The 22,886-nt window shown below is 38.1% G+C and overlaps 1 protein-coding gene across 29 annotated transcripts in view; it reads left to right on the forward strand.

Annotated features, from left to right (window-relative positions):
• NRXN1 (neurexin 1) overlaps positions 1-22,886 on the forward strand; it is a 790,728-nt gene that overhangs the window by 527,302 nt on the left and 240,540 nt on the right. For all 29 annotated transcript variants that reach the window (XM_069850390.1, XM_069850392.1, XM_069850405.1 and 26 more), the window contains one exon: positions 13,809-13,990. In XM_069850390.1, the coding sequence (XP_069706491.1) occupies positions 13,809-13,990 (182 nt within the window). The remainder of the gene's footprint in view (positions 1-13,808; positions 13,991-22,886) is intronic.

Genomic DNA, 22,886 nt, shown 5'->3' on the forward strand with positions numbered 1-22,886 from the left:
CTAAGCTCATCAAGTCCAAACATCAGTCCAACCCCACCGTGCCTACTAATCCATGTCTGGAAGTGCCATGTCTCCACATTTTTTTAACCCTTCCAGGGATGGTTATTCCACCCTGAGCAGCCTCTTACAATGCTTCACCACTCTTTCAGTGAAGGAATTTCTCTGAATATCCTATCTAAACCTCCCCTGGTGGAACCTCAGCTAATAGTTCTGGCATATGAGGTATCAGAGTTGACACTTGAGTTAGTTCCCATTGAGGTAAATGACTAGCTTACACTTCAAAACTGTTTTGCTAGTTTCTCTCTAAACACCATTATGGAGTCCAGTGGTTAAACCATGCTCCCTGATTATTCAACTATGTAGAGCAGTGAAAAACATAAGATCCTTATATTTCACTGTGGCTCTTTATCATCTGAAGCCGGCAGTGAATTGTTGCTTGCAAACAACAGCGTAAGGACTTTCCAAAGAAGAATGATAGCAATTATTGTAATGACAAGGCGTGTAGCATTTTTGTACAGACCACAATCGTAAACCTGTTATGTAGTAGAACAGAAAGAAGTCAAAAGGAGGTGAATTGACTCAACCTGGCTGGCCACAGTTAGCAGTTATTATAATGGTCTAATAATCTGGAAGATTCAAATACAGCTGGATCTGTGTACCCCTGTTAAACACTCTTCGTTTCATGTGCAAATTTGATTACATAAGTAAACAATGATGTCCTAAAATCAGTCCCTGGGATAATGACTATGTAATCTTTCCAGATAGAGTATCATTTGTAGCTGTTTGCTGTGGCTTCCCCTGAGCCAACCAACCAGATGTTTTTATGTCATATTCCTATTTACCTGATACCTTTCTAAGATTTGAGTACATGTGATAGTGGTGAAGAGTAGCTTTAGTTTTAAAAATTGAGGATGCTTAGAATCAATTACTACTCTGTGTATTAAATTAAATGAAACGTCATGAATTTTTGGCTTGCTTATGCTTGGAGTTAGCAAGACAATACAATGCTACAAGACTGCAATGAATATGTAGCCTGCTCGTTAGTCCTCCCTTTGGCCAGATCTGCCTCTGAGATGACTGTAGCAACTGAACAGCTGCTTCAGTGGAGGATGCATGTGCTTCAGCGGTAGATATGTATGCTTCAGCGAGGCTTAAGCTCCGTATTTTTCCAAATGTTTAATATCTTTCATTTAATTTCATATTTGTTAGAACAAGAATGTTTGCTATTTTTACATTTCAGAATGCAGCATCCATAAGAAACTCTGCTCTTTCTGGTTTGCCTCACCTACAGCCCGTGTTTGCCAACTTGAAAATGTTCAGAAGTACTAGCACAACGCTGTTTTCATAGAATCGTAGAATAGTTTGGGTCAAAAGGGACTCTAAAGATCATCTAGTTCCAACACTCCTTCCACTAGGTCAGATTACTCAAAGCCTTATCCAACTGTGTCTTGAGCACTCCCAGGGTTCTTGGGCAATCTGTTCCAGTGCTTCACCACTCTCACAGTAAAGAGTTTCTTCCTAATATCTCATCTAAATCTCCCCTCTTTCAGCTTAAAACCATTACCCCTCATCGTATCACTACAGTCCCTGATAAAAAGACTCTCTCTAGCTTTCCTGTAGGTCCTCTCTAAGTACTGGACATTTTGCCTGCTAATGCTTCCTAATCAAGTAATTAGTAGGAGAGCATGTATGCCACACAACTTCTTACTCTTCACTACTTTTACAGACAAACAATAGAGAACTTCACTGCACATTGCCCATAATGTAACTTAGTATTTTCAGAGGAGGCTCTGTCTCTGCAAACTCTGAATTGCAGTATTGTGAGTATCATCTTTCTGCTGCTGGTAATAGTAGCATCTTCCCTCAGTACAGGGTCTGACAACTTTGTGCTTGTATCATTCTTTGTTGAATTTGACAGGCTTGCAGTTCACGGCACTCTTATTTTCAGTGTGTTATGCACTTATTCTAAAACAAATTTTTACTACTTTCAAGAGCTCTCGAAGTGTTTCAGGGTTTCTCAAGAGTAAACTATGAGATGCATAGTTTAGCAAGGAAGAGAATGTAAATATAACTTAAAAATAACTAAATGAATGCAAGGTAAGATTGTTGGTGAATTGTATTAGTAAGGAAGCCAATAAGAAATAAAGACTAGCCTGGAAGCATAGTAGACATTTGCAGCCAATCCCCTGTCCATTTTAACATAATTGAATAACTTAAGGCCAGCTGTTCGAAACATTCGTATCTTTATTTAAAGTATAGGGACTTGATTTTTAAAGGTTGCCAGAAATGCTGCAACACTTCTGAGAATCAGGATACTACCTTAGGTGCTTGAATAAAAAACATCACTTCAGGTGTTCTGCTTTGCATGAAATAATGGCTTTAAAAAAAACTCATTATATTATTGCTTCAAAAGTACATTGCTTTTTGATGGACCTATACAGAGAAAATGTAATTTTTTATTTACTTCTAATGTTATTTGACCTATATGGACATCTGTGCAGAGCTCCTTCTGTGAGAGGTGTTCAGATCCTGGTGCATAAGCAGTTTCCCTTCACCTTACAGGCCTCCCAGTTGAGTCATCAAGCTTAGAAACTCAAACAATTCAAGTCACTTGGCTTAGGGAATTTCTAACTTTTGCCAGGTATGCATTGAGCTTGTAAGGTCCCTGGACTGGAACCACTGAATGATTTCACTTAGACCACCAACAGATGGTAACAACATTTGGTCTCTATCGACATGCGTAGTATTTGAGCTGATGTCCTAGTTTTTCCATCCTGTTACAAATCCTTTCAACTAACCAGCCCCTTAACTGCCTTCATTTTATATGTTGGCACAACTAATACACCGTAAGAAGCAAATCAGTGCACAACCAGTCCATTTATTTTAATGGAATTCAATTTAACAGTAGTTAAATAGAAGTCTTGACATCTCCTGTTGTAAACAGTAAGGGGACTGGAACAATCCTATTGTCTTCAAGAGTACTTGAGTTTGCTAATTTCAGTCTGATAGTGCCTTTATCTTCTATCTGCCTGGAAATATTTCTTATCTCGTTGCCTTCTCATGTGTTTCCCAACAACGCAATTCCCACTTCTCTAGACGCTGTTCAAGAAATTTATCTTTAACTGTATGTTGACAGAGTTGTAGGAGGAATAAAAACGTCCCATATTTATAGACATTTGACTTTTAATTTCCATCTGATTTTTGTCAAGCTTTCAGCAACATACATGTTGTATCTTTATTACCTTTAATAGAGTTATAATGGATTAAAATGTTTCACGTTGACTGCAGCATGATATTTAAAGCAGGCTTTGATTTCAGAAACGTATCATTTTCTAACCATCTACATTACATAAAGGAAGGTGCAAGGCAATAACGGGGAATTGCTTGGCTTACATTTCATACGGAAATGTTCTAAATTCCTTTTGAACAGCCATCCATACCGGTAAATTGATAGGTAAGAGGCAGCCAGTAAAATTTTTAAACTGAGAGATTCTGGACAAGAACAATAATTTTCTTTTACCAGTCTGTGTCAGATTTGTATTAGAAAGACTGTACCCTTTCATAAAATAAAGAATCATTTTTGTATTAATGAACTTGCTAATGAGATCAACAAACCCAAGATTTTTTTTTTTTTTTTACAGTGGACATTTCAACTATAATCAGAATAATTTTACAGAATCATAGAATAATTTGAGTTGGAAGGGACCTTAAAGACCATACAGTTCCAACCCCCCTGCCACAGGCAGGGACACCTCCCACGAGACCAGGCTGCTCAAGGCACCATCCAACCTGGCCTTGAACACCTCCAGGGATGGGGCAGCCAAAACTTCCCTGGGCAACCTGTTCCAGTGTCTCACCACCTGCATTGTGAAGAATTTCTCCCTAACATCTAATCTAAATCTTCCCCTCTCCAATGGCTCCAAAAGCCATCCCCTCTCCTCCTGTCACTACATGCCCTTGTAAAAAGTCCCTCCTCAGCTTTCTTGTAGGCCCCTGTTCCGGTACTGGAAGGCCAGTATAGGGTCTCCACAAAGCCTTCTTTTCTCCAGGCTCAGCAACCCCAATTCTCAGTCTGTCCTCTTATGGGAGGTGCCCCAGACCATGGGCCACTTTTGTGTCCCTCCTCTGGATCTGTTCCAAACGTTCCATATCCTTCTTATGTTGGGGATTCCAGAACTGGGCACAGTACTCCACGTGGGGTCTCACAAGAGCAGAGTACAGGAGGAGAATCACCTCCCTCAACCTGCCTAATCAATGCCTAAATGCTATCAAGTCTATTGGCATTCAGTAAATCAACTCATGTTTTGTTTATAAATATGAAGAACAGATAGTCTAGTTGCTACATTCTTTTAGGAGTCCTTTCAGCTTAGCTAAGGTCCTTCTCAAAATTATGTTCATTTTAAACACAACTGAAAGCTCTTAGTTGGACGTGCTTATTCAAACTGAGTAGTACCTTACTCCAGGTAAGTGATCTAATCCAAATCAATGGGATCATTTGACATGTAAGATGCTACTTGATTTGAGAAAAGATGTCAGGATCACTGCAGTTAGAAAATCCTTTAAATTCTTTGAAACTTTTATTTCAACCATCTATGTCACTTATGATGGCAAGAATTATACTAACTTGTAATACTGATGCTACGTGCATTAGAGTTGTCTTTTACAGGCATACACATCTGTTGAGCCATCATTGCTCACAACTTTTAGCTGTTTGCCCCTTAGTGACCCTATTGAAATCAGCAGACCTCGATATCCTCATTGTAGATAAATATGATATACTTTTGGCTTTAAATATGAACATTTTGTGCCAAAAGCAGTAAAAATAATGAATCCTGATTTTTTTTTTTTGGAATGGTGCCTTGTTTCCCAAATGTTACTCTTCTCTGCAAGAATCCAATAGCTTCTGTTCCTTTTTCCTCCCAGAGGTCCTGATGACACTTAAAATGTGTGGCACATCTGGCTATTGTAGCACACTGATTGTATTCACTGGGCCACTGAAATACAACTAGCAAGTGCCCTACAGGCTCATGCCAAGCAAAAAGTGTGGTGGTTGACATCTATATATTTCTCTTTCACACAGTCATTGATTTTCATGAAACTGCTAAGAGTAAATTTTGTTTGGAATGTCTGCCTATCCCTCTCTTAAATTTGGCTGAACTTGATTATTAGATTGAGAACTTATCGGGGGATGAGCAAGAACAGTGGGGCTCCATAAGGTTATTCTCCACAGAGAAACTTTCTAAAAGTAAGACTTCACATTTGAAACTGGGGAATTAAAATTACAAGAGTAATTGAAATTGGAGTGGAGTTGTTCCCTTTCTCCTTTATTACAGTATGCAGTGTAAAATATAAACAGTGAGATATAAAGCACAAAGAAGCAAGGAGGATTTTTATTTGTATAGCATCTTTAAATTTTGAAAGGTCTTAAATAAGTTTGGCAATCTCTCCACATGGGAAAAGCATTTCTCTTTTGCATTACTGGCAGAGAGATGTTGTGACCTAGTTCATGAAGAAGCATTCTACTGAGTTCTCAGGAAAAGCAAAGAGATAGCTGGAATCAGACCATGCTTCAGTCCAAGTGTCTGTAGCCAAAGGTAGAGTCAGACATTTGTCAGTGTAGCCAGTGACCAGTGTCAGGTTGAATCATCCTTTTAGTCAAGAGCCTGGTGCCGAAAAGTCAAATTATGGGAAGAACTGAGGGATCATTTTAGACAGACCAGAATGCTATTGTGCCACTTACAAAGCATTGACCAAGTCATGGTACTGTCTAAATACCATTGCCGAAGACTGGAGGAAAGGAAGAGTAGAAAAGGAGTGTTTTTCTGGTTTTATTTCTTTATTTGCTTTTTGTTTTGTGTGCATGCAGGTGTATGTATGTTTGGAAGTTGAGTGTGACGCTGAGCTGGTTAAGCCACCTGTAGGAACTGGTCTGAGGGATAAAATTTTGCTTCTGTATTACTGCCTTGAATCTACAATAAATGTCATTGCAAATGCCAGGATGCTTAGCCTGCCTTGAGACTGTGTTGTTCTGTTATCACCTAGACCTTTACCTGTAGAGAACTCTTGGGGATAGCTGAATATAATAAACCATGCACAACACTGTTTTATAGATCTCTGTGAACACTTGGGTGTAGTGCAATGAAAAGCCTTGTAGGCTCTGATAAACCAAATTAGGATCTCTGTAATATTTTGGGGAGAAGAAGTCCTATAATACAAAGCAAAGTTGTGTTTGAATTAAACATAGCTATGTAGCATGTTTTCTGTTTATCAGGGAATGTAAAAGGCTGTGTCTTATCTCTACCTGTTTAATACTAGCATTGACTCATTGCTCCTGTAGAGACATTTGACTAGATGACCTGTGAAGTTCCCTTCCAACCCAAAGCATTCTATGGTTCTATGATAGATAAACTGGAACAGGCAGCAGACAGCATCAATGAAATGAAGGCTCTCTTGTTTCAGTGTCTTCCATATACTGGGGATACTACTTTGTTGACTCCTGAATTGCTTCAGCTTGTGATTGATCTGGTTGAGGCTATATTCATCTGATTAATGTCTGGGTGGAACTAGCTTCTTCACCATAATTTTTAAGACATGTCCCATGCTATGACATATGGTCCAGTCCTAGATCACAGTCAGCACAGTATTAACCTATGCAGAAAGTGCAGATGCCTCGGCAGTGTCATTGGTAGTGTTGGAAGTTTAGAGATTCAGCAAGCAGCAGCTACTCTAAACGTGATGTGGTTTCAGTTTCTCTTAAAGAAAGATTGGATTTTAGAGCTTAGCTGTAGCATGGTGAAGGATGGGGTCTGCACAAGGCTGACAGCAGGCACACAGCATTTTCTGTTCTCTTTATTTTCATCAGCATCTTTACCTGAAGAGGCAAGGTAATACCATTAATGAAAATATTAATTAAAGAAAACCCAGCAACAATCTTTGTCAGTGCTGGTTTGGTCAACAAGTCTTCTTATTATTACTCTGGTAGAATGGAAGATCAATGAATGAGGTAATGGAATTACTAAGGAATTACTCTGTACAGTTTATGATCTTACATTTGACAAATATATCAACATGATAAGACTGCTAACAACAGTCATAGTTTGAGTGTGCAGTCAAAATGGTTTAAGGCCCTAACTAGAAATTGTTTTAATGGTGTACAGTTTCCAGAGAAACTATTACCCTTTGAGATTTGCCAAGCAGAATGCTGTCAAAGGAACATCATAAATATACTCCAGGACCCTATTATCCACAAGTCTAAGAGGGACCTGGCCAGAAAATGAGATTTTTCTCCATTCTTACCTCTATGACTCAAGTTTGGGAGAGCTACAGGCAATGGTCCATTTGAAAATCTTTTCCTTCCCCGTCCAATATGCCTCTTCTGCTATTAAATAGACTGTACTGAGAGAAGCCTCATGTTGTTGCTGTAGCAAAGCGGTTGCAATCTATATTCAGGCTCCTTCCTGGATTAGTGGGAGAGAATAAATCAGGATGCCTTCAGGAAGTGTTCAATTGAATTGGATATTTAGTTTGAAATACTTCTTCCACCAACTCTTCCCATCTTCTTTGCATGGTTAACCCTAATGGCCTTTCCCATCTCACCTCAACTCTGTGGCATATATTCTCTGTTCTGTGTAAATAATTAAAAGCTCATCACAGTCTAAGGAGAAACACAGGAGAGAGTTGGGTTTTTTTAATTCAACAAACTGAGTATTTCAAAACACCGCAATCCTTCCCACTGATGTATCCTGCTTCAGACTTGAATCATTCCTTTGTTTACTTAACATAGAAAATCCATACAAATCTACATATGGAAATTTTCTGTACTTTTCATAGACTCATGGAATATCAGGTTGGAAGGGACCTCAGGGCTTATCTGATCCAACCTTATCTGGTCTGACCTTTCTTGCAAAAGCACATTCTAGACAAGATGGCCAGGCACTCCATCCACCTGAATCTTAAAATTTTCCAATGTTGGGTAATCCGCCACTTTCCTGGGAAGATGATTCCAATGGTTGCTTGTTCTCATGATGAAAAATTTTCCTCTTGTGTCCAACTTGAGCATCCCCGGGAGTAACTCGTACTCATTACCCCTCATCTTTTCCAGGGAACTCCTTGTAAAAAGGGAGTCTTCATATTCTTTGAAGCCACCCTTTGAACACTGGAACATGTTTCATTTGACTTATGATAGCCACCAGAAGGATTCATTCCATTCCCAGGGACTGAAGTAAGACTGGTGGGCCTGTAATTTCCTGGATCCTCCTTAAAGCCCTTCTTGTAGGTGTGGGTGACATTAGTCTTCTTCCAGTGTTCTAGTATGTTCCTCTATGTCCATGACTTCTCAAAGATTATGGAGAGCAGCTTTGCAACAACATCAGCTGGCTCTCTAAACACCCTCAGGTAGACATTGTCAGGGCCTGTTGATTTGTAGGGGTCAAGCATTTATAATAGTTCTCATAACAACTCTTCCTTCAATGACGGTGGGGGCTTGACAGTGCTGACAAAGACATAGGTGAAGAAAGTGTTGAGAATCTCTGCCTTTTCATCATTATTGGTGACTAATTCACCTCTCCTGTTTAACAGCAGACAGGTATTTCCCTTCTGTTTTTGCTTGCTGTTTATAAACTCGAAGAACCCTTTCTTGTTGTTTTTGATGTCTCTGGACAATTTCAATTCAAGCTGAGCTTTTGCTTTTCCAACTGCATCTCTGCGTGCCCGGGCAATGCCCTTGTAGTTCTCAGTGGGTATTTGTCTGCTTTTGCATCTCTGTACATTTCTTTTTTGGTTTTGAGCAGACTCTTGCTCTGCCCACTTCCCTTCTCTTTAAAGGGGGTGAACTGATTTTGTACTTCTAGGAGATCAATCTTGAAAAACTCCCAGAACTCACTGCTTTCTTTATCCTCTGTGGAAGCTTCCTGTGGTTTCCCTCCCTACTGAGCTCTGAGGAAACTGAAGTTCGTTCTTCTAAAATCTAAACCTTTTGTCTTAGTGCTAACCCTCAGTGTGCTCAGCAGGATCCCAGACTCCACAATGTTATGATCACTGCAGCCAAGGCTATCACTAAGAGATGTTACAGCGCAGGCTTCCTCAGTTTGTGAGTAGCAAGTCCAGCAATGCCTCATTCCTAGTTGGCACATCTGACATTTGTGTGAGGAAGCAGTCCTCTGCATTCCAGGAACTTATGGATGATATGAGTTGCCATATTGTTCTTCCAACAAATATATTTTGTGGGACTTCATCTTGGACAGGATGAAAATACGTAGATGAAAATGTAAAAAGAAGTGTTAATGGAGATCTACATGATCCCCTGAATGCAGTAAGTGTGATTAATGCCACCACATAGGTATTTGTGCAAATGTGTGTATATATATATAGATTCATATTTTAATTAATAGCAGCCTGCACAAATAGTCTCACTGGATTCAGTAGGTTTATCAATTCAAGTAATTACTTACCAGTGGGAATAAGAGGGTTCACATTCTAGCCCAGACTGAAGTAAACTACTGATAACATACAGAAGGAAGAAAATTACATTATTGGATAATTTCTTTTTATAACCAGTAATGCTTCTCTTCATACTTTTTATAATAGTTAGAAACTGCATTAGCATTAATGAAAGGGCAGCCAGTAGTTTTCATTATTGAAGTATACAGGCTTCAGTTTTTAGTTTTCCAGCTATAGAGTGTGATGGAATCATATTTCATTGAGGTCTGGATCTCAATCAAAGCATTGCTTTAACTTAATCAGAATCTGAAACCTGATATGAATGTTCATAGAATCATAGAATGGTTTGGGTTGGAAGGGACCTTAAAGATCATCAAGTTCCAGCCCCCTGCCATGTTGAAAATAAACATTGTTACTAAAATTATATGGGAAAATGGAATAATGTCCATTACTGTTCCTTACCCCGCAAAATTGGGATGAACATGTGGAAGGTAGAAAGCTGTTGATTTTAGCAGAGTATTAAACTGCATCTGATGTGACTTCAGAGCAATAAATATTGAAAAGCTTTACAGTCATCCACAGTAATAGATACATTAAATGGGTACTAAACCAAATATTTATCTGCTTAATACTGTATAGGTAAGCAGATATCCTTGAGCTGCTGCCAGGCTGGGCTGAAATGAATGCACTATTTCATAAAGATGAATTTTGTGAGCAAGTAGGACTTGAGAGACCCAGGCCTTTAAAAAACATTACTGTATCTTGACCACGGGCAGTTTGTTACAATAGGAGCTGTGCCTTCACGGTTAAACATTTCAAAGAGCTATATGGACATTTTCCCTAAGGATTGTGTAGCTGCGTTGCTGCATAAAGAATTAAGCAGTAAATTCTGCTGCTGAGAGATATAACTGGCGTGTTACAAACTTCCCTACTTACAAGTACTGTGCTGTTGGCATTGCTATTCTTGACATTCTAATTCTGCTGCTTTCAATTCTCCTGAGATTATAAACCCCCAACAACACAGCGCCACAAGCTAAAAGAGAGAGGGAAGATGACTGGTTTTTAGTGACAATGTTCTGAAAGACAGCAGAGGCATTATAAGGTTTGTCAGAGAGCGTAAAATCCTTTATGGAACAAGTGAAATCGGCTTCTTCTGTTGCTTCTTAACAGATTCAAAACTGATAATAAGCAGAGTGGTTTGGAACAACTGCTCAGTTTCTAGCTTTAATAGTTAATGGGAGGTCAGACTATAAACTGAGATCAATCCCAGAGTAATAAATTTTACATTATTATATTTGTCTTTCTTGAAATATAAACGCTAGAGGACCTATTCTCAAATGGCTTCCGACCCATTTTTTTCATAATTAATACAGGAAATTCAAAGAACGTGACTCCCTGTACAGCTTAGACACAGACAGATCTCTATTCATCAGTAAGGATTAATTAGCTGGTTACCAGGCACACAGTTAGTTTGAAGTGCTACAAAATGGGCAGTTGTAAAGTAGGGAAATCTTTGCCATAAAAAACCATAAGCTACATGTTATCATGGATAAAAGATAAGTTTTTAACTTTGATGTTGATTCTACATAGTTTGAGATTTACAGCTAGATTTATCCATGCCTGACTGGCACGGGCCTTGGCTTCAATGAGGCTGCAGTACGGAATGAATTGCCCTTCATCAGTTTATTTGAAGGACAGTATTTAACAAAAAACTGTAACAAAGATTCACTCTGATGAACAACAACAGTCTCTCATTGTTCAGATCTGAGTCTTGCTTTTGGGTCATTGTATTCAGATTGACTCCACCATCACTTCGCAAGCTTTTTCTTTGCCTTCTGTATTGGGTAAACACATCTGTTGCAACCAAGAAAAGGAGAATTATGCACACCCACTTAAATGTTATGTAGTATTCCAACACTTTCATCTGTGAGTTGAGAATTGTTTTTTATTAGTCTTCTCATTTTTGTTACTTGTAAGAACTGTATTCGTGACCTGACACAATATTTTATTAAGTCAACAGAAAGGCTGTCACTGTTTTTAATGAGCTTTGGATCAAGCCTTCAGTTTTTCATCAACACAGAATAAATCCTTTCAATACAGACACCAATGTGACACATATTGTATGAAGGTACAAGCTGTCATTCCTCAATTGATTCAAGATTTGAAGCCAACACAAGCAGCAAAGAGGAGAACTTGGGGACCAGCAAGAATGATAATACCTGTCTCATGTATCTTTGTTTTGAGATGCACTAGAACTGTAGATTCAACTATCATTACTAAACAGCATGCAACATATTACTGTATATTTCAGAGCACCACATATGAGGAAAGCAAGGGTGAGCTTGCAGGATATTAAGTTTTTGCCATATATTCCTAAACTAGACATCATTTGCCCATTAGCAAGCTTTTTTAAGGCATGCCTCCTATATTTACTGCTCTTGCACAACTCTTTATAGTGATGATAAACCCTGATTTCACTTGGAGCGTAAGTGAAACCTTAGGTATCTGATCTGTTATTGTGTTTGTCTTTGGTAGAGTTGACAAGTTTTCCTAAAACACATGCAGGTTGATGTTTTGCCATCAAGAGAAAAGCCAAGAAATCTATTTGAAGCACAGCGCTATCCTGCAAGTGTGTTGATATAAAATGAGCTTTACAGTTTTTTAAAGTGCTACACACAGTGAATAAAATATTATAAATTGATGCAATAAAGGAAAAGTGATGTTAGAAATAAATATAGGGTATCTTTTCAAAAAGACCAGGTGATCTTTCTTGCTTTGAGATGGACACAAAGCAGTTTCAGCAGCAGAGTAAGTTTTGAGACATCTGGGTGTTGAAGGAGAGTAACTATACAACCCTTCTAGTTTTCAGCTTTTAAAGTCTACATGTAAAGGGATTTTCAATCCTTTTGTATGTTCGCAGCATTTTTGGGCAAATTTGAAAGAAAGAAAGAAAATGGCAATTATCTTGTTATGCACTGTCTCCTTACATGGACATGGGAAATATGTGGTAAGAGTACTGGGGGAATAAACTGAAGTACATTTGATAAAACTGTAGCCTTACAGTAAGCCAGCTTAAAACAGCTAGTATAAAACTAAACATCCGTATTTGCAACATGCTAACGTATCAATCTAAGCTTTGACCTATCATCATAGAAAAGAGAGGGGCTACTGGAAAGCTGAGGAGGGATTCTTTATCAGAAGGAGCAAGGACAGGACAAGGGCAGATGGTTTTAAGCTGAAAGAGGGGAGATTTATATGAGATATAAGGAAGAAACATTCTACTGTGTGGGTGGTGAGGCACTGGCACAGGTTACAAGCTGTGGATGCTCCATCTCTGGAGGTTTTCAAGGCCAGGTTGGATGAGGCTCTGAGCAACCTGATTCAGTGGAAGGTGTCCCTGTCCATGGAAGGGGGTTGGAACTAGATAATATTTAATGTCCCTTTCAGCACAAACTATTCTGTGATTCTATGATTCTAAAAGGAGTGGACAGCTTATAGTGACTTTACAAATGAAAGGTCAAAAGCGTGCACAATTTGCCTGTTATTTGCTGTTGTTATGATACAAGTTTTAGATGGCAAATGTCTGGATATGCTGCTATTTTAGTTCAGTGGAAATATGCTGGTGATAAGTGGAAAGTGGCTCAGACTACTCCACTTGTTTAAAACAGATTATAGATTTTGTAAGTGAATGCTGGAGATAACGTGCAAAGATTTCCACTCTTGTATGTTACACATTGAACACTATGCAAATAAACCGTTGCTTTCTTAGATGGTAGACTGATATCTTGTTGTCCTTACACAATAAGTAAAGTATGTTTCCATTTGTTGTCCCAATCTGTCACAAGCTGATAAACCTCAGATCCATAAAAGTCTTATCAGAATATATTTGTTAACATCTTGCTTTGCTGGGCAGGATGATGTGTCATAGAGTGCATCTTGTTTTTGTCGTGTAAATAAAGAGCTACATTTTATTGTCAGTTAGGAGATAACGGGAATTATTTGATTTTTTTCTCAACATAGGCCTAGGCAGGGCAAACATTTGGTTTGGCTCATCAATGTCTGCACATCCAAGAAACATATGAACACTTTAGTATAGATAGGCATTTCTGAATCAGAGCTATGGTATTTTAAGTCACTGCAAATTTGGTTATGTTATATTCTGTGTTGATTATGCTATATAAAAAGCACTAATACTTTGCTTGCTGCAAAATTTTCAGAGATAAAGACCCCTTCATGTTGAAGTGTAGTCTTGCTTGGTTCTGTGAATCCATTTATACATAAGAACATCTTGATTTTTGTAGAGCACATGATTTCCATGTGGCTTTGCATTGGTGCGAGTGAGCTAATTATCTTTAATTTCTGTTTTACAGCGGGAACAACATATATCTTTAGCAAAGGCGGTGGACAAATCACTTACACGTGGCCTCCTAACGATCGGCCAAGCACTCGTGCGGACAGACTGGCAATAGGGTTTAGTACTGTTCAAAAAGAAGCGGTATTGGTTCGAGTGGACAGTTCTACTGGGCTTGGAGATTATTTAGAGCTGCATATTGTAAGTATTATTAAGAAATGCATGATATTTCTTCTTGTCTTGATCTTATATTTGGGGGAGGGATTTTATTTTAATGTAAATGCAACAGTTTGTTAATGAACCTTTTAGGGTTAATAGTGAACCAAATGATAATGGCTTATAGCATATGAAACTACACTGTCTCAGACATTCTGCCCGTTACTTTATACAGGACTGCTTTATATGGATTTTCAATTAAAATCATACCGTGATACCTGTACAAATGTGACTGTTTACTGTAATCTAATTACATAAAACATGATTTCCAAGGAAGGTATATTAATCCTGGAGGACTGAGCCTGGAATCTGCTGAAGAAATTACAGTGTATCACAATTGACTGTGCTTATTGTTATTACTAGAATTTATCCTCTGATTTCACTACTCCTTTGTGATGATAAATCTTAAGCAGAAAGCAAGTCTGTCAAACTAGGAAGTCTAAAAAAGTAATTTTGGCTGCCTTAGAGCAAATAACTAGCAATCAAAATTGAAAGTATCTTGATTTTTATGACAATGTAAATAAATGATCAGTCGGGATAAACGTAGCTAGACCAGTATACAATTTTGTTGTTTAGATCAGTCTCAACTTTCTTAATGTATTGGTTTGTTTTTGATTTAAGAATCTGTCTACATTCAGGAACAGAAGAATTCCTTTTGAATGAAATTACTTATTGATCCATAACCAATTACACTTTTACCCTCAGCAAACATTCAGCAGTGATCATTTTCAAAATTAGAGGGAATTACTGTATTCAGTCTTCCCAGGCCCCTTATTCCTGCAACGGCAGTCTTGCATTGTAAACCAAGGTTACTTTTTATTTACTGACTTGACTAAATGAATAAAGAAATAAGGCCTTAAATACAATTCAGCGGTTGTCTATACCCTCCTCTTATGTTGAAATGCACAGACAAAACAGCAGGATGGTATTGTACGATCTTAATTTAAAAATGTGAACAAAACAACTTCTCCCAGAGGCCAGAAAAACTGAGTGCCTACATTTTTCAAGGCAAGTACTGTGTTGCTGAAGAGAATTTAATTTTTTTTCCATTTTAAAACAAACATTGGGTTCATTAATTTTGAGTTGGAGATCAAAAATTATTGCCAACTCATGAGTGTTTTGTGGTGTTTATTTACGAAATAACTTTCTTATACCCATGTTGTAGCAACAGATGGTAAAATTAAAGAAATGACTGAGTTTTCTGTGGTCAGAAACTCTCCCTGATTAATGGAGATGGGGAAAATAATAAATTATATTTTAATGGTCTTTTGAAATGTCTGTGAAACAGGAAAAGACCTTTTATCCATCATGTTCTGTGAAGTGATCCTGGCTTCCTCTTGTTGTCTTTGCAAATCAACTTGAAGCCTGCTCTGCTTTGGAGCAAAATCTGTGGTAACTGGGCAATTTCATTGGAAAGAGATCTTACCTGAGAGTTGCTTCTCTTTGGTCTGTCTCTTAGAGTGGCAACACTAAGGAACTGACCAGAAATTGTAAGACATCTGGCAAGGATTTTTTTAAGGACTATCAGTGTTGCATAAAGCTTAGAAAACTGTTGGGATGTCATTTCCCAAAATCTATTTCAAATAAGGATAGTGTTCAAAAGCAAGTTAAAAGGTAGCATTTTCAAAAGCACTCATGGTGCCAAAGAACATAAAACTTGTTAAAGTTTGTGGAAATGTAGACACTTCTGAGAATTTTACCTGAGATCTATTCTAGCTCCGCAAGATATTGTGAAACATTACAGTTGTAAAAATGAAGAACATAGAAACAGAGAGGCCTGTGTAGATGTTATTTTTGAAAACTAGTTTATTGGATTGAAGTTCTTCAATATTGGTAGCTACTGCATTAAACTAACAGTAATAAAAATAGCAGGGGAGGGAGGGTTGTGTCATTCAAAACTACTTTCTTGCACTAATAGTGAGACACCACTAAGAATATCTGATCTACTAAATAACCAGAATCATGTAAAAGTTGTGAGTAGTGGAAGGGGGAAACTGGAAGTAGGGAAGAGTCTAATTCTGCATGTTCTTTTGCGTGCACCCACTCATCTGTTTGTATAATGAATATGCATGAGCAATAAATGCCTTTGTACACTGAGAAGCATTGTGCATGGATAACTTACCCGTGTTATATCAACTATAACATTGTAACATGGATATAGTTGTGATTTAATTATGCTGGGATTCAGTAGTACAGTATGATAAAAACTGGTTCTTCTGTTATGGAGCTTCTGTTTTACCCAAGAGGTCATTAATCCCTCAGATCCTCCTGACTGACAAAATCTGGGACTGATGTGTAAGCACTGATTTTAAGTGTATTTTCAGCAGAACAATTGCAAAGTTTGTTTGATGTGGAACTATGGCTTTGAGTTGAAAAATTTGAATCCAAATCCTCACTGGCACGTTGGGGAGGATGCTTATTTGGGATGTTTCAGAGCAGAGCCATGAGGTGGCTTGCTGTTAACCTTCTTCATTCTGGGGATGGAAGAGCAAATTAGGAGTTTGATTATGGCACGTCAACATGTGCTTGCCCTCTTTATTACTCTGTTTACTTAAAGGCGATGTAAACCTAATAATGAAATCAAGCTCATAACGGATTCTGATTTGGAAAATTGCTACTTGATCATCTGAATCACACCTTAGGTTAGGAAGACATTTATTTAGAGTAATCATTTAACCTCCCCAAATAACCATTGTTAACATCAGAAACACTTCAAAAAAAACATGTAATATGCATTGCTACCAGATGCTTACTGATTCCAGTGCAAATATTTAAAATTCCAAGGTAGATTATTATAAACTCCACCTGTACTGTAGCAGCCAGCAAAGGACTGGTTGTTTCTGTGACACATATGCATCCCTGGGCTTCAAGAAAGGGATATTAAAGTGACTTAGTCATCCAGAGATGCAGTAATTAGTTTCCATAGTGATCACTTGACTTCTGTTTTGGAAGTGGTCTCTGCAGTCTCTGCTGGGAGACCTAGTTCAGGAGGAAATAGATACCATGCCTGAAAGTCTATTGCCACTTCCTCAGATAGCTCTGAGAATTACTATTCATTCCTCCTTTTTTTCCCTTCTGCTTAGCATGGTCCATATCCATGCCAAACAGAAAAAGTCAGCAGCTTATTCACAAAGTGTTCAGTTAATCACCAAGTGCATTTCTGCACTTGGCTTTTTCATCGACTTTTAAAGCCCTCGGGTAGTTTTGTCAGTGATTCTTGTCCTATCTCTGCTTTTCTCTTCTCACTTTCCAAGTCACTAGACAGAAAAGTAGAGAGAGATATAATAGGTCACCACCTTTCACAAACACAGTGCTATTGCTGCCTCAAGTTCCCTGCTGTTCTGTGGTGAGGAACAAAGTGAAGTTAGGCAAAGATACTGCCTCAATGGGCTAATAAATCCTTTCAAATTATATCTTCTGGTAGTGCTGGTAGCATAGGAAACAGGTATTCTGTCATTTGGCACAAGTAATATTTGCGTGACTAATGAAGACATGAAGGATAGATTATCACCAATAGATTTCAGCCACTTTTAAAAACTGATTTAAGTATGAATTATGCCACATTTGCAAGTTTCATTGTTAAAATAAAAGACTTAAACTATACCAAAATGTAACATTTTCTGTATTTGATGAACAGAGTCAGCAGATTCTGTGTCTTCCTTGTTTGTGTTATTTGTTTTAAAATCAAAGTATTTTGGGAGCACAAACCAAGTGTGCTGGTTTTATGGCTACAGCTGATTTTGAGATTGAGAACAAGAAGTCTGTGTGAGCACAAGGCCATCAGAGCATTTTAGATATTACAGCTTTGGCATTCCAGAAAAGAGTTGAGCTCCTAAAGCTGAACTGGGCTCCCTTCTATCTCAAGCAGGAAGAAGTTACTATTTAAGATTATTGCAGAAATTATGATCTGCTGAAGTAGGTGAAGTGGTAAAGATAGTTCTGAAAACAAACACCCTAAAGTTTACAACGAGGCATAAGGCAGATGTTACAGCACTTTGAATGTTGTCCTAAACCTCTTCTGACAGAAGGTGGAGAAACTGACTCCTTTCTTTCCAAGAATCCAGGGTAGATTTGGGATATTTTTTATTGAATTCTCTGTAATGTTATCAGGTAAAAATATTACAGGGAAAATATAATCCAATAAGATTAATACTGTTATGGGAAAGTAGGGAAATCTATTTTAAAAGATATGATAACCTGTTACCTGGAGAAGTATGGCTCGATTAAGGATAGATAGTATCAATGTATGCAAGGTATAACTCACTTAAACCTGAAATACTCTGAAGATGCAGCATTACTGCCATAACAGATAAATCAGTATTCTACTTAGATTTTCAAAAGGTGTTCATGAAACCTTCAGAGATACAATTGGTGACTGAGGTGAACAGTCATAGGGAAGGAAATATTGTCTGTCTTACAGAAAAGTGGGTTTGGATCATGGATGACTTCAGTTTGTGTTCTTCATCCCAACCATTTATAAACTGTATGAATTAAAATACATATTGTGGGAAAGGCATTTCACATTTGAAACTTTCTTGATGAGAAAGATCAAGATAAAAGCTAAGTGAAAGCTTTTGTTAATTTTTGTCAGCTTTGGTCCACAAATTCTCTTGATTTGAAAGGAAGCTAATGCTTCCCCATTTTCTGATCTATTCAGGCTTTGTGGATGATGTACTTCATTTTTTATACGAATGAGGGAAATATTTAATACCTCCAAATGAAATGTTGACTTTTGTTTAAAGAAAAGGCATCCAGTTTTGATTTTCATCTTTAAGTTAATGGAGAATTTTGCAAAAGACTTCTCTCAACCTTTTTCCTATTCATTTCAGAAAACTTCTGGCAAACTTAAAGCTTACTTCCTTCTCCCCTCCATCTCTCTCTTAGTTATATATATGCAGTATACCCCAGCAGGCCTTTCATAGCTGGCTTTCATAGATTCTATTGTACATATACATAATATATAGGTAATTTTGATTTATGCAAGTATAATGACCTTTCCTGAAGTGAACAACAGTAGTAAAACTCAAGTGAAGATCAGACTTCTGAGTATACCAGAGAAAAAATTGCGGAGTATTAACATAAATCGTTTATTCTTTTTTGACTGCTTCACATATCTTGGGCTAAATGCTTACTGTAAAGTCAATTGAAAGATTCTTGTTGACTTGATTGTGTTTGGATCAATGCCTGGAGAGCTGGATGTACTTTCAGTGAGATTGATGGTAAAAATACCTTTGATTTTAGTGATTTGTATCCGAGTTAATTAATTTTCCAGGAAGAGTTGATTAATCTTTTTTAAAAATATTTCCAGGATAATGTATCTTCTAATAATAATCTTTAAAATATGCAATTCCTTATTATTGCATGTGTATCTAAGATTTGTTAAGGCCAGTAGTGGCTTGTATATATATCAAACAGGAACGAATTTTAAATTGAACTATCCGTATCCAGGAAGGGTTATAAAAAAAGCGGAACTAGGTTTCAGAAATCTGATATTTTAGAAGTGCTGAGTGTGCACATCAGTGGCTGAAGTCAATGGAAGCTGAATGTAGTCAGCACCTCTGAAAATCAGGCCATCATCACATCAGTTAAGTGGGCATCAAGGATCACTCGGGAGCCCTGGAAAGACTTTGAAACATTATGTTTATCAGAGTTATGAGATTTAATATTACAGTACCTTGGGGCACAAGAAAATTTCTTAAGGCTGACGTTATCTAACCCAGAATTCTGCTAATACTTATTGTGCTTATATATTTTTATTTTTTGTGCGATTTTTTTTCCTCTCAATAATATATATAATCTATGGGAAGTTTAACTGTTGTGGGCAGTGGGCTCTTCGGGGAACAAAAATCCCAGCAACCAGGCTGTTTGTAATCTTAAAAATGAAGAAAAATGACCACAGAAGAAGCTTTTCCAGACTTGCTTATGGGTTTGAAAAAATGAAAAGCAGTGCAATCAAAAAAGAATCATTTATGGGACTAGACAGGCAGGTGAGAATGCAATTCAATATATACAAGCATTAAGTAATTAGAATGAGAGCAAAGAATTAATCTAGGGGATTTGTTTTATACGCAGCTATCATTCACATCACTGATCAGGTTAAAGACCTAAGTTTGTAGGAAGGAAAATAAATAAATGACTGAAATGGTCAAGTGTTTACCTGAAAAAATGCAATTAAGGTATTCTTTTGTATTAGCAGAGATATAGATTAAAAAAACCTTGAAAAGGGACTTTGTGATATAAGCTGTGTGTTAATGCCTTGTCTGGAATGCTCTGCACAGTCTGTTATTGTGCACTGAGCAGCAGTAGCCTATCCTTGACATAAACGGGCCAAATTCCTGAAAGAAGGTTAGGGAATCATAGAATCAGTTGGTTGGAAAAGACCATTGAGATCATTGAGTCCAACATACCAGTCGACTACTAACCCGTATCCCTGAGCACCTAGTCCACCTGTCTTTTAAACACCTCCATGGATGGTGATTCAACCACCTCCCTGGGCAGGCATTCTAGTACCTGAAAGATTCATAGAATCATTTGATCTGAAAAAAACTGTGATATCATTGAGTACATTAGGCAATGTGCTAATTCTTGCACAGACCAGACCAATACTGTACTGTATGAAGAATGTGAATGGAATTTGTACAGTTGATATAATTAAACAGTTTGGTTGTGGCTGCCACCATGGAGCACTGCAAAGAGCAATCCCGATGCTGGTGTGGCAGGTCCAATCTCCCAGCTGGGATTTCCTGGTTCCCCAGCCTAGAAATGTACTTGAGGGAAACAACTCTTTTCATCTTTGTCCTCTGCCTTGGGGTGAAGAGGAGTTTTCATTTCTTCCCTTACCCAGCTAATAACTCCTTTATGTATCCTGCTCCCTTTGTGCTTTGGGGCGGATTAAAGCTTCCTTCACAAAAAGCATGCTGTATAATGGGGTCGTCACCTGCTAGCCCCTTGGTGAGAGAAAATTGCACAACTAGGAGGTCCTAAGTTCTCAGCTAAAATACCATTTGTCAGTCTCAAAATGCTCCAGCCCTCAACACTGATTAATCTCTTGAGGTTCTTCCTTCCAGCAAAGATACAGAGCCTGGCTGAGGTTGAGTAGGTATTTAAAACACTTCTGGTGGCACCACATACATTACAATAATCTGATAGAAATATGGTAAGAATTGCATGTGGCTGTGGTGGGGTACGAACTGATCTTGCAGATCAGGTAGTAGATTCTTAAGATCCCTTCAGATCTCACATATCTCAAGATTTATCAGGGAGAGCAGGGATAAAACAAGCGGGGATGGTTTTAAACTGTAAGAGGGGAGATTGAGATTAGATATTAGGAAGAAATGTTTTCCTGTGAGCGGGTGAGGCACCGGCACTTGTTGCCCAGAGAAGTTGTGGAAGTCCCATCCCTGAAGGTGTTCAAGACAAGGATGGATGAGACTTTGAGCAATTTGATGCAGTGGAAAGTGTCTCTGCCCATCACAGGGGGTTGGAACTGGGTGACCTCTAAGGTCTCAACTGACCCAAACAATTCTATGAATCTACGATTTTAAGATCACACTATAACTTGAACCCCTCTGATGGCTGAACTACTAAAGAGCCAAAACATTTTCACTGAACTTGTTGGCCAGTCTTCCTTTGACTTTACCCTTGCACAAAGGAGGCTTTTGATGCAGCACAAGAAGAGAGCATAAACATGGAAATTAATTTTCTCGGGACTTTGTTTAACTTAAATAAATACTAAAGCTGTTAAGAATAGAAGGGAATTGGGCCAAACCATGTTATACTAATAACAGAACCAGCATTTTTGTGCAATGAAGTGGACCAATTTGGGAGTTGCAAGCAAAAAAGCAAGCATATTTAATTAACATAAACTTGAAGAGGCTCATGACCCCTTCATAAATTAGCTCGTATTTTTCACAGCTACTTTTAAAGCTATGAAGTACAGTACTGATTATATCTTGTCTTATTTTGAAGGATTCTTTCTCTGCCCTTTCCCCTGTTACCTAAATTGGATTTTTTTGCCATGTCCTCGAACACAAATTCACGTGCTATTCATATTCTGCTCTCCTACTGAATCCCACTGAAAGCAGGTGGCAGCCTCCTGAGGTCTCAGTGATTACATATCCTTTTTTTGCCCCCAACCTGAGGCATTCAGTATAGCCAAAGGAACAGAGGAGTCACTTCAGATGGTGAATAGATGATGTACTCACATGGAAGACCTTGATGAGGACCATTGATTACTTGTGTTTAATCAAAGAACGAAAGCAGCAAAATCAAAGCAGATAAGCTTGTAGGCAAAATCAGGAGACATCTCTTTGTAACTAGGTTTTTACATATATATATAAATACCAAATTTCTGGTTTCAGAAAAGAGGACAGAATAATTTCTTTATAATGTACAGATAAATAAATAAGCCATCTTGCCTCTGTATCAGCACCTTTTCTATTTACCATTAGAATCTCCCGTTGATATTTTAGACCCATACCACTCTAATCAGGTCCTTTTAATCCCAAACTCGCTGCACTGGTTACTAGCCAACATCATAGAATCATTATGGTTTGAAAAGACCTCTAAGATAATCCAGTCCAACCGTCAGCTGGGCACCACTGTGCCTACTAAACCGTGTCCTGAAGTGCCATGTCTACATGCTTTTTTAACACCTCCAGGGATGGTGACTGCACCACTGCCCTGAGCAGCCTCTTCCAGGGCTTCACCACTCATTAAGTAAAGACATTGTTCCTAGTATCCAGTCTAAACTTCTGGCACAACTTCAGGCCATTTTCTCTTGTCCTATCTCTTATTACTTGAGAGAAGAGACCGATACCCACCTCTTTGCATACAAAGTTTACAGATATTTCAGTAACTTGGCAGTGACCCTTCCAGAACA

Source organism: Phaenicophaeus curvirostris, chromosome 2, assembly GCF_032191515.1.
Source record: "Phaenicophaeus curvirostris isolate KB17595 chromosome 2, BPBGC_Pcur_1.0, whole genome shotgun sequence".
Taxonomy (NCBI): domain Eukaryota; kingdom Metazoa; phylum Chordata; class Aves; order Cuculiformes; family Cuculidae; genus Phaenicophaeus; species Phaenicophaeus curvirostris.